At 59.8% G+C, this 12,388-nt stretch overlaps 1 protein-coding gene across 2 annotated transcripts; it reads left to right on the forward strand.

The window, feature by feature from the left end:
* Positions 1–1,242: 1,242 nt before the first annotated feature.
* Positions 1,243–9,482, forward strand: LOC101633741 (keratin, type II cytoskeletal 73). 2 transcript variants are annotated; one of them, XM_004692721.2, is made up of 9 exons: positions 1,243–1,689; positions 2,943–3,157; positions 3,866–3,926; positions 4,506–4,601; positions 5,300–5,464; positions 6,646–6,771; positions 7,112–7,332; positions 8,347–8,381; positions 9,025–9,482. In XM_004692721.2, exons 1-9 carry the CDS (start codon positions 1,243–1,245, stop codon positions 9,279–9,281), a joined length of 1,623 nt encoding a protein of 540 aa, XP_004692778.1. In that variant the 3' UTR covers positions 9,282–9,482. The 2 variants fall into 2 exon arrangements, with proteins under 2 accessions (XP_004692778.1, XP_012588034.1); XM_012732580.1 differs by lacking the exon at positions 6,646–6,771.
* The last annotated feature ends 2,906 nt before the right edge of the window (positions 9,483–12,388 follow it).

Here is a 12,388-nt window from a genome sequence, read left to right on the forward strand (position 1 = left end):
AAAAAAAAATGTATTTTATTTAAGTATAAATGCAAGACCTGGGGTGCAGGTCAGCGGTACGGGGAGGGGGGTGAGAAGACTCACCAGAGACAGAATGGGGAGCAGAACAGGCAGATGGACTGAAATACACCGCCGAGGGGAGCAGCGGGGAGACAGGAGAGGTCTGCTGTGCCCTGTGGGTCACCCCCTGGCCTGGGATCCAACTGGCACGGAAGCACTTGCAGCTGGTTTTCAGCACTGCGCCTTAACCCGTCACGCTGCAGGGAGGACCCCAATATTAGCTTTTAATTTCTAAATATTTGTCTTCTTGATGTTTTTTGAGGGGCTAACTGGTTTCCAGCACGATGAGTGTTTTACGGGTGCAGCTTACACCTCTGCAAATGCACGTTGCCATACCTCACCCACCACCAAAGCCCAGAGTCTGCCGAGACTCCCCTGCTCTGCCCCCCGCTCTGCCCCCACGCCCTTTCTCCCCTCTCTTTCCCGCAACCTCAGTTCTGTAGTCGGAGCTCAAGGGTTTGTTTTTGTTTGCTGCTCTGTTTTGTTTCTTTATATAGCACAAATGAGCGAAATCACATGGCAGCAGTGGCCTTATTTCAAGGTCAAGGGTGGGGGTACTGGGACGGCACAGGAACACAGGTGTGGCAGGAGACCTGCCTGGGCGGGAAGGGGCTGGCAGCCAGCCGGAGAGGCGGCCGGGTCCCTCCTGCGGGGTCTCCCTGACTCTGGCCCTCCATGAGGACCGGCACCCTGGGGAGCCAGCCCCTGGAGTCGCTTCCTGCCCACATAAAAGCAGCTCTACCAGGGTCCAGAGCCCATCTGATGCCGGCACAGCAGGGCGATCTCTCACGGATGCCACTGTCAATTAAAGGTCTCCCCTGTGCACGCCGCCATCCAGCCGCCCCCTCCACCTCCCTGCCACTCCCTGGGGAAGAGCAACTGAGCCCATGACAAACCTCCCGGCCGAGATCGTTCTGGGATAATTTGGCCAGGCTCATTATTAGATAAGACTCAAATTACATGAGCAAGCTTTGCAAGCCCAGCACTTTAGGAGTTTTCAAGTCATTTACCTGGTGTCTCTGATTTTGCTGGGAGAAAATGATTTCTCGCTCCCAGGCAAGCTAAACCCATAAATTAGGGCAGCATCTCCCTGTGAGAGCTATAAAGGGGAGCCTGGCCGTAGACTGGTGACTTGCCCGTCAGCGCGGGTTCAGCATCTCACTCCGTCTCCGGCATCCCAGCATGAGCCGCCAGTTCGCCTACAAGTCGGGAGCCACCGCCAAGGGGGGCTTCAGCGGCTGCTCGGCCGTGCTCTCGGGCAGCAGCTCGTCCTCCTACCGCGCCGGGGGCAAAGGGCTCAGCGGGGGCTTCGGCAGCCGGAGCCTCTACAGCCTGGGGGGCGCCCGGACCATCTCCCTCAACGTGGCCGGCGGCAGCGGGCGGGCAGGAGGCTATGGCTTTGGCCGCGGCCGAGTCAGCGGCTTTGCGGGCAGCATGTTTGGCAGCGTGGCCCTGGGGCCTGCGTGCCCATCCGTGTGCCCGCCAGGGGGCATCCACCAGGTCACCATCAACAAGAGCCTCCTGGCCCCCCTCAACGTGGAGCTGGACCCCGAGATCCAGAAAGTGCGCGCGCAGGAGCGGGAGCAGATCAAGGCGCTGAACAACAAGTTCGCCTCCTTCATCGACAAGGTGGGATTGTCTGCAGAAAGCCAGGCGGAGAGGCCCCTCTGTCCACCTTCGCTGCCCCTGGGGACGCCCTGTCCCAGGCAGAGGGAGGCAGGACGCCTCCCCAGGGTCCCCAGGATGGAGGTGCAGTAGAGCACGGGTCAGGGGGGACTGGACAGCAGAGCTGGAGGTGGGGCCCGGTCGGGCTCGCGCGGTCTGTGAAGGCTCCGGGGTGCGCGGGATGAGGCTTCAGAGCTGAGAAGCAGGAGAGCCGTGCTGTGGGACTAGAAGCCACAGGCAGAGGCCCTGAGGCCTGGGACACGTGGGGTGTCCCAAGGCCACGCTCCTGTCCTCAGGGGACCCACTCTGGTCCAGAGACAGATGCATGGACCCCAGCTCCAGCTTAGAAGGCGAACGGGACTGGGAACGGTGGTGCCCGCGAGGGCTGGGTCCTCAGGGTGGCCCTGGGCCGGCAGCTGCAGCGTCTGGACATTCTGGGCCCGCCTCATACCTGCTCCCTCGGGAGCCTGGGTGGGCCCGGCAGCGTGTCACCAGCCTCCAGGTGCTGCTGTTGGCGCTCCAGCCTGAGAACCAGTAGCGGGAGGGGCTCGGGAAGTGGAGGCCTCCGGAGCGCTGGGGAGCAGCGGAAGCCCCGGCTGGCAGTGAGGTGGGTGGTGAAGCCAGAGGGCAGAGGCAGGCCAGGGAGACGGAGCCCTCATGCACAGTGCGACAGGGCTGGTCTGGCGAGTGGGAGGCCCTGGGCTCGCACAAGTGTTGGTGACGGTGATGGGGTTGCAGGGCCGTCTTGTGTTCCTTGGAGGGCTTCACGCGAGGGCTCACGGGACGGCGGTGGCCGCCACCCGAGAGCAAGGCCGGCTGTTGCCTGAGAGATGCACCGAGCATAGCGATGATAGAAAGGACCCTCGGCTGGTCCCGCTCCTGGTGGACTGGGCGAGGCCAGGCCCAAGGACAGCAAGAGCAGCAGAGCGTGGGCCAGCCCAGCGCCCAAGCAGAGGTGTGGGCCACTAAGGACCCCTTAGCAGGTGGCCCAGGGTGACCATTGACCTGGACCCAGACATCCAGATGAGCGACGAGGAGACAGATCTTGGCCAGAGAGTCTCCCCTCGTCTGAAGTTCAGCAACCGCCCTCCACCCTCCGCCGGCAGGCAAAGAGCTCTGGGTGGGAGGGGCCTGGGTGACATTTTTCAAGGCCCAAGCTGTCCAGGAGCGGGGCTGGCAGCTGCCCCGTGCACTGAGCCTGTCTGACTTGGTCTCAGGTGCGGTTCCTGGAGCAGCAGAACCAGGTGCTGGAGACCAAGTGGGAGCTGCTGCAGCAGCTGGAGCTGAGCAACTGCAAGAACAACCTGGAGCCCATCCTCGAGGGCTTCATCGGCAGCCTGCGCAAGCAGCTGGAGGCGCTGTCGGGGGACCGGGTGCGGCTGGACTCGGAGCTGCGGAACATGCGGGAGGTGGTGGAGGACTACAAGAAGAGGTGAGGGGCCCTGCGCCAGGGCTGGGCTCTCCCAGGAAGTGCTGGGCATCTGCCGCTGGCCTCAGGCCACTGCGCCCAGGTGAGCGTGACTCTGATGCAAGACGCGGCTGCTCTGCAGGACGCGGGAGTGGACAGCTGACCTCTGTGGCAGAGGCAGGGCTGCCCTGGCAGGTGGCCACTTCCTCGGCAGGCTCCCTCTTCCTGGCCACTCAGCAGCACTGAGTATGCGCAGCCCAAAGCCTGCTGGCCCCAAGCTCGCACAGGTGCCCCACGGGCCAGGCAGCTGGCCATCCTCTTGGGCTTCCTCTCCCTTTCCCGCCTCCTCTCCCAGGCAAGGGGACAGTTCTGGCCGTCTTAGGACTCAGGCTTGGGACTCAGGCGGTTACAGGGGGCACCAGACAGCCGGGGTGTTGCAAGGATCATGGCTAAAGGGGCAGGTGCTCCTGTGATTTGGACCCAGAGTCAGAGGAGGAAAAGCCTGCTCACACGCTGGCTGCCAGAGGAGGGGCAGACCCTCGGTCCTCCCGGCATTGGCCTGAGGCGTGGCCACGTCAACCCGCCCACAAGGCTGCGCAGGAGCTGAGCAGCCGTGGGCCGGAACTGCCGAGACGGGGATACACCTGCTCAGAGACAGAGCTTGGGGGGCTCATCCTCGCCTCCCCTCGCCGGGGGTCGCAGGCGCCGCTCACGGCGACACTCTCTCTGCAGGTATGAGGAGGAGATAAACAAGCGCACAACGGCTGAGAATGAGTTTGTGGTGCTTAAGAAGGTGAGGAGGGGTGCCTAGCCTTCAGGCACCCAGGGAGTGGGTGCCACTGGAGAGGGCCCCCAAAGAGTGAGCTCTCCCCGGAGGACCTGGAGCCCCAGAAGAACACAGGAACCTTGGGGGGTCCTTGCTGTTCGTCTGGAGCCTGTCTTGTGGCCAGTCCCTGTGTTAGAGTAAATGGCAGGAGCCCGGGTGCTGGAGTCCGACCTGGTCATGCCCGCCTTGGCCGGGGCACAGGATGTGCTGGGGGGGCTGCCGGTTGCCCTTCTGACCCGGCTGCCTCTGGCCTGCCACCAGGCTGCCCTCGGCGCCAGCTGCCGAGAACGGTGTGGGGACCGTGTCCTCCGGGGTGCGCTCTCTCTGAGACACAGAGGCAGCGCAGTTTCGCTCTGGGTGGGCAGAGGGTGTCCCAGGGCCTTGAGGTTCTTTCAAGGCTCCCCGTGAGTCCTAGGTGGGAGTCAGGGTCCTGCCCCTGGGTTCTGACCCCCTTCCCTGGAGCAGCTGGTCAGTCAGGCGTTGGGGTGCCGTTTCCCGGGAAGCCTCATTTGGGCTTGAAGGAAAGTGACCTCTGAACTCCCTCAGGACGTGGACGCGGCCTACATGAGCAAGGTGGAGCTCCAGGCCAAGGTGGACGCCCTGGACCGAGAAATCAAGTTCTTCAAGTGCCTGTATGAGGGGGTAAGGCTCTCCCGGGGCGGCGCTTGCTCTGTCCGCGGAAGGACAGATGTGTGCATGTGTGTCGTGTGCCTGCGCGCCAGAGACTTTCAGAGTCCCGGGGATCGCCGACATTTGGATGCTGGGAGCTTTGTAGATAAAGGTGAGAGTGACACCTGCCTGGTGCCCCTAACCGCTGCGTGCCGTCGCCCAGCCCAGCCTCCCGATGGCCAGCTCCCACGTCCTTCAGGAAGCACGGATTCTTAGGGTGCCCCTTGCCTTCCGCCGAGCACAGCCTTGCTGCTGCCTGCTTCCTCTCTGCCTGGGGTCTTTCCTCGGGTTTTGGGCAGGGAACCCCGAGGGGCGAGGTGGGGGCTTCATACTCTTTGCACTGCTGCTCCGACCCTCTGGTCCAGAGCTCAGCCTGTTGTTTGAGCACCCAGGGGCTCCTGTACCTCAGGGTCTCTTGTGTGGTGGCCAGACCAGGCTCATCTACTTCCCTGCTTATCTCCGCGGATGGCCATATGGGCTGACTCTTTCTTGGGAAGCTTCAAACTCATTCGGCAGTTTGCAGATGTGATGTTGACCTCTCTGGCCTGGAGGCTCTGGGGGAATAAAGCCTGTGTCTTGTGGGAGGCCTGGGGGTGCCCCCGTTGGGGTAGAGCACCATCCTGGCACTTCCTCTGCTCACAAAAGGCATCTCATGTTCCCTGTCCATGCAGGAGATCAATCAGCTCCAGTCCCACATCAGCGACACGTCCGTCATTCTGTCCATGGACAACAACCGGAAACTAGACCTGGACAGCATCATCACCGAGGTCCGGGCCCAGTACGAGGACATCGCCCTGAAGAGCAAGGCCGAGGCCGAGGCGCTGTACCAGACCAAGGTGACGGTGCCCTCCCCGGAGTCACATGCTTTGGGCCTCTGGTCCAGCCCCATGACCCACCATGGCTCGCAAATTTGCTGGGAGCGCTGTCCAGGCGCGAGAGGAAAGCTGAAGAAGACACAGTCTGCCCTTGTTAGCTAGGGCAGCCATGGAGGATGTGCACAAAGACAGACACTGCAGAGTTGTGACCCGCAAGGGGCAGTTAGGGAGCTGGGACCAGGCACAGCCAGCTCACTTCCTGCAGGCAGTTCTGGGCAGAGTCTGGGAGGAAAACATGGGTCATTAGCATCTCAACTCCCTAGTTAATTACAATAAATTAGGGGGTCTCTTCAGTGTGATCTGAGATCAGGCAACTCCTACCTTTCATTCAAGTCCAACTCCGAGGATAAAGGGACAGTGTGAGTCCCTCAGATCTCGCCTCTAATGGGTGGTGGGTGGGGAGGTGATTCTGGAGATGATTGGGTCTCTCTCATCAAGATGGCAACTTCCTAATTGCTCCTTCCTCTTTATCAGGCTCCTTCTCCAGGGAAATTCACACTCTGGAAACCTTATCTTGCTCCTCTGCCTGCCTCCTCTGTCCTAGGGGAGAAAAGATTAGGCCTGCAGGGTGGGAGGAAGGGCGGTTCCCAGGGCTGGGAGACAACACAGCCCAGGGCCCTTTGACGAGGCTCCAGCTGGGTTCCCAGGGCCCAGCGACTTCTGGAAGTCAGGGCCAGGGAAGCCATGTGGCCTGACCGCCCTGGATGTCAATGGCTTGTACCCAACCCTGTGACTTCCGGAAGGCTGAACCAGGTCTGCATCGCTAGAGGAACAGAACTGACCCAAGCGGGGCATCAGGGAAGGCTTCCTGGAGGAAGTGACTGCATCGACTGGGTTTAAACTAGAATGGAGGGGAAGGCTTGTGCAGACTCACACGAGACATTGAGGGAACATGGAGTGATTTGGGGCCGGTGCTCAGCCAGCAGGTGAGGGTTGGGGCAGTGAGAAAAGAAGTTGGAGAATCTGGTGATGTTAGATCTGCGAGCACCTGGAGGCCATTCCTGGGACTTGACTTTGACTTTGAAGGGTTAGTAAGGTGGGTTAGTCCCCACCTTTGCCCATACTCCAGGTAACCGCACCGTCCATACGGTGACCTCAGCGAGGCCCTGAGTTAAGGTCTCTGCTTTGCCTTCTCCCCCCAGTTCCAGGAGCTGCAGCTGGCGGCCGGCCGGCATGGGGACGACCTCAAACACACCAAGAACGAGATCTCCGAGCTGACCCGCCTCATCCAGAGGCTGCGCTCAGAGATCGAGAGTGTGAAGAAGCAGGTGAGGCTTCCTGGCTCCCTCACATGGGAGGGGGCTGCCTGTCCCATCCCGCCCCAACGCCTCCTTTCCTTGGGCTTCCAACTCAGAACCCCCTTCTTCAGAGAGAAGCCCTGCTCTCATCCCATTCTCGGCTCCCTCTTGAAGCCTTTTTAAAAAGTCCAGGGCTGAGAATAACGCACCCCTCAGTGCCAGTCTGCAGCCCCATCCCCGTGGGTGTGGCTGGGCCTCTGCTCCAGGAAGTGAGGGGGCAGAGGAGGAATCCATCCCAGCGAGCACACGGCCAGTGAAGTGGGCTCCGGGCCTTGGCGCTCAGAGGGAAATGCCCCTTCTCGCCCCCCAGTGCTCCAGCCTGGAGACGGCCATCGCCGACGCTGAGCAGCGGGGGGACAGCGCCCTGAAGGACGCCCGGGCCAAGCTGGACGAGTTGGAGGCCGCCCTGCACCAGAGCAAGGAGGAGCTGGCCCGGATGCTGAGGGAGCATCAGGAGCTCATGAGCACCAAGCTGGCCCTGGACATTGAGATCGCCACCTACCGCAAGCTGCTGGAGGGCGAGGAGTGCAGGTGGGTGGCAGGACGCGTCAGAGAAGGTGAGAGAGGGAGTTTGATGTTGGAATCCTCCAGCCCAGTTCCCAGGGGCTGGAGGAGGCTGCCAGGGGCTGGCAGACTTGCTAGCAAATGCAGCCTTAATAGCGCCCACCTGCTGGTGAGACAGCCCTTTCTACAGCCCTGTGGTCTCCAGGCAACAACCCCTCTCAAGAGAGCCCTGCTCCTCCCACACTCAGCTCCCGCTGGAAGTCTGAAAAAAAATTGGAAGGGTCTTTTTGAAAAGTCCAGGGCTGGGAGTAATGTGCTTCCCATTTTAGGACAGGGAGAAAGTCCCAGTGGGCAATGTCCATCGTCTGGCAGAATGCCTGGCACTGCCTGGCACTGGCAAACATCCCTGCTAGTAGAGACAGCAGATGCCAGGGCAAGCAACAACATCTGGCCCCAGGATTTGTTTTGTTTTCATACTTGTTTTTTTACTGCTGCGTTTTGTTCTTTTTTTGGGGGGGGGTCAGGTAATAGTAGTTTTCTATTTACCCCTATGATAAAAAAAATCCTCTTAAGAGATACACATAAGAGCAGGTCAGCATCCATGAAATGCTGCATAGAAAACGGAGTGAGTTGGCCACGCTCGATGCAATAGTTGGAAGAGCTGCCCCTGAAGAATGGACATTGGAAAACGCTGTTCTGACCCAGCCCCATTTTAGACGCTGGCCCAAGCTTTTAATTCATTAGTGGCGAATTCTGAGGCTAATGTTTCCACACGCGTATTTATTCAGCTGTAGCCCCGTGAGAATGGAGAATGGGAATACTGAAGGAGGCTGGAGGGGGTGGTTAGCTGGGGGACGCTGAGGCTGCAGGTTCACACCTCTCTGAAGAGGGACAGTGGACAGAGGAGGCAGAGGGAGGGCTGACGGACCCCGCCCGCCATCTGGCCAGCTGGGGGGCTTCTGCAGGCTGAGCTGGGGGTGACCCAGGCTGCAGGAGGGGCTCAGTGCGTGGTAGAGATTCACCTGGCTTCTCTCCGTGCAGGATGTCTGGCGAGTACACCAACTCTGTGAGCATTTGTGAGTATTTGACACCTTTGCGGGGAGGATTTTAGTCCATTCCAGAATACAAAGGAAGTGGGTGCCCTCTGGGGGCCCCTGGGGAGCAGCCTGGGCAGACAGCTGACTTCCTCCCGGGTGGAGTCAGACCCCCTCACGTTCTAAGGCCCACTTGGGCCCCTGTCCCAGAAATTTCACCTGTGCTGGGGTGAAAGGCTCACCCCCAGGTGGCTGGTGAAGCCGAGCGCAGGAGAGAGCCCCTCCTGCTGAAAAACAAAACAAAACAAAACAAAACAAATCCCTCTCAACCCAGCCACCAGGACATTATTTGAGAAACCAAGAATGTGTCTAACATTGAATGCAGTTGCCTGTGATTGGCTTCTGTGCTGCCTGGGAACCTCTGTTCTTTGGGGGGAATCTTGCCATTCTTGTTTGTGCACAGAACGAGGCCTCCAATTTGGGGTTCCTGTGCAATCTGGTGTGTGTCTCTAAGCCCAAGTCTTGATTGATGGGACATGCTCGTCACATGCACATGTGATGATGTGGACATGCGTAATGATGTGACGTGCTTAAGCGGGAGCCACTGAGGCTAGCGGGGCTGGGAGGTTCCAGGGGTGTTAGGGCCCCGAACACAGCGTGACGTTGCTCCCTCCACCCCCCGCAGCGGTCATCAGCAGCTCGGCGGCCGGAACCTCGGGTGCAGGAGCCGGCTTCGGGTTCAGCGGTGCCAGCACCTATGGCTACCGGCCCAGCTCTGTTGGGGGGGGCTACGGCATGCTCTCGGGGGGCTGTGTCACTGGCAGCGGGAGCTGCAGCCCCCGAGGGGAGGCCAAAACCAGGCTGGGAAGCGCGAGTGAATTCAAGGATCCTGCAGGGAAGACCTCAGCTCTGAGTTCACCCACCAAGAAAACCACAAGATAAAGCGGAAGGCCCCGCTTTCCCGGCCGCAGCCTCGCCGGGCCTCCTGGCCGGCCTCCCCGGAGTCCCTGCACACTGGTCACTGTCTCCTCTTTGCCTTTCTTCGCCCCGACCTGTCCTCTGCTTTCCACCTCTCTGCCTTAGTGGTCTCCATCCAGAACCAGAAGCCTGCTATCCTTCTGCCCCCACGCCGAGACCCCCCAACTCGCCCCCCCCCGAAGTGTCGACCCTTCCTCTGGCCTGATGGCTCCTGGGAGGAAGGGCTTCTCGCGGGTTTAGTCCATCTTCCCGCTCCCTGCCAGGCCCGGGTGGGCGGTGACGCGGCCCCAGGCACACGAGACATCAGGTTGGCCGTGTGTGGCCGGTGGGAACCATCTCCTGCCAGAGCAACACTGGGGGGCTCCTGCGAGCGGCCCCCCAGACCATATGTGGGAAGTCTCCGCATGCTGGTGCTGTGAGCAAAGGGGTGTGGGCCCTCGGCCCTGGGCCCTTCCCCTCCTTAGGCTTCACCTTCCCGTTTTCTGCATCTCACCAATAAACTTGTGAAACGCTAGCAGGACCAGGCTGCTTCTCTCTCGTAAGTGAACCGGACCTCAGGCGTGTCCCTCTGTGTGTGGCCACCAAGCACCCGGACTGCGGGGCATCCGAGGTCCAGCTTGCTCAGAGAGCCTCAGATATCTTTTGACCTGAAAGAAAAAGGCCCTGGCATTGGCTGCAGGACTCTGTACCTGAGCTGGGGTTTGGGCCACTCAGGATTCACCCCGTTCGCACAGACACAACCTCTATACTGTGCTTGTCTTGGGCCCCTGCGAGTGGGCGGCCTTCAGACCCTCCCGGTTATCAGCAGGCAGGGAGAGGGGCCAGCACTTGCCTGGAAAGATTTAAAACTCATCCAGAGGCAGCAGAAGGCCAATCTGGAAAGCTCAAGGCTAGAGCTACGGCTGCCCCGGGTCCCCTGGGGAAAGGCCAGCGCGAGAGTCAGTAGAGCAACGAGTGACCCACACTCTCTTGAGGCCCTCGGAGCAGTTTCACTGGTTGAGTGTGGCTGACACAGGTGTGAGCTCTGGTTGGCTGGAAAGGGTCGCCGTCACACACGCACACACACGCGCACACACACACACGCACGCACACGCACACTGGATGTTTCCTAAACCCCCTGCAGCACGTAGGTTTCTCCCGGCTCTGGCCTGTCCAGCTGCAGCAGGACAGGGCGCTGGGTGGCCTGCACACGTGCAGCCCAGGCCGTGCCGCTGAACAGGGGCCATGGGAGGGCCCCACAGTCCATAGCCTTGAGCTACAACCAGACCTGCTGCTAACGAGATTATGAGCCAAGCTCTCAACCCCTCTCACCCTCACTTCTTTAGCTGCAAAACGGGCAGAATATACCCTCAGATTGTTACTGCCCCGAAGGTGGACAGCCTGAGGCTGACTGGTCTAATTCCTGCCTAGTCCCTCCTTAGTAGACATCAGTAGAAACAGTCTTGTCCAGTCTCTTTGGTTCCAAAATTAACTTCACGGGCTCACCGAGAGGATTAGCTGCAGATGCAGCAATCTGTGAAGTTCAAACATTCAGGACACACAAATCGGATGCCAGTTTATTATGGCCCAAAAGAGAATGGGTTGACAGAGTAGCTAGTCTCCAGGGTACACTACTGGGGTCAGTGAAGAGGCTGGTCAGTTTCCCCCCGGATGGCCTGTGTGTGCTGGGGACGCGTGGGGTCGGAACCCGGCCCATCCTTTCCGGAGACCAGCTGTTAAGGACATAACAATTGCAGGCCCCTCCTGGTGGCACAGCAGGTTAGGACGCAGCACTGCAAGCTGGCCGCAGCCTTTGCAGGGCGAGTTCGATCCCCGCCCCGGAGCTGACCTGCATGGCAGCAGACCTCTCCTGGCCTGCCTGCTGCTCCCCTCAGCAGTGTCAATCTGCGGTCGATCTGCTGTTCTGCTCCCCACTCTGTCTCTGGTGACTCCTCTCACTGCACCTGCACCCCAGTTCTGTATGCACAAATAAACACATCTTTAAAAAGAAACGTGTAACTTCAAATCTGAAGTGGTGGCGACAAAGAAGACAGAGGGCAGTGTGGGCAGTTTGCAGGGGACGGTGTTCCCGGGTAGACAGGAGGGGCAGCCTGTGGCCACCAGAGGCACGAGCAGGTGGAAGTGGAGTGGGGTTGCTGGTGTGGGTTCCAAGGCTGGGGAACCTCGGGGGTCAGGGGGTGTAGCGGCCAGCTGAGGAGGCAGGCGGTGGCCACACCAGAGAGGCACTTTCAAGCCTGCCAGGGAGCTGGGGCTTGATGCTGTAGTTCCCGGGTGGGGGCTGACCCTGTGGGTGATAGACGGCCCAGGCTAGAGTCCCCTCTGCTTTGCTGTGCCACTGGGGTGCTCCCCGCCCCTGCCCTCCCCAAGAGGCTGGGGACCCCAGGGCCCGCCACCAGAAGGCAGGACAGTGAGAAACACCCTCCAGGTCTCAGGCCACTTTGATCTGCCCACAGGCCGGCGCATCTGATGTCTCTGGAAGCGGCTGTGTCACTGCGTCTCTTCGTGACCTGGGGTGGGGGTGCGGGGTGGGAGTGGTGAGCAATTCCTGATTCAGCCAGCCAGCCAGCCCTGTGGGAAGGTGAGGAAAGGTCATCTGACCTCTTCCCTAGACCTGGGTGGATGTGGCTTGGGCCAGCACAGGTGTCTCAGCTTCCTAGAAAGTTTCCAGAAAAAAGGAGAATTCAGACTCTCTTTGAAAGCCAATCCCATGTTTCTCCTACATCAGCTTAAATAGTTCTCTTTCCTTTTGATTCTCAATGGCCAAAATTAATAGACTCTTCCTTGCGCCAGTGGGGAAGGCAACTGGGTAAAACTGTGGGGCAGGGGAAGAAATTCCACGAAATGATGGGACGTATAGGAGATTCTTCACATCACATATCACACATTACACATTACACATTACACATCACATATCACACATTACACATTACATATCACACACATTACATTGTCCAGCCCTCTCCACAGAGAAAGGACAATAAACTCTCCTCTTAAGCAGCACAAAAAGCCCACCCTCTTCCCCTCCCTGCTCACCCCAGACTCTCTATCTGTCCATCTGCGGCCGGCGCCAT

This window comes from Condylura cristata, unplaced genomic scaffold, assembly GCF_000260355.1.
Source record: "Condylura cristata isolate star-nosed mole 26May11 unplaced genomic scaffold, ConCri1.0 scaffold00034, whole genome shotgun sequence".
NCBI lineage: Eukaryota > Metazoa > Chordata > Mammalia > Eulipotyphla > Talpidae > Condylura > Condylura cristata.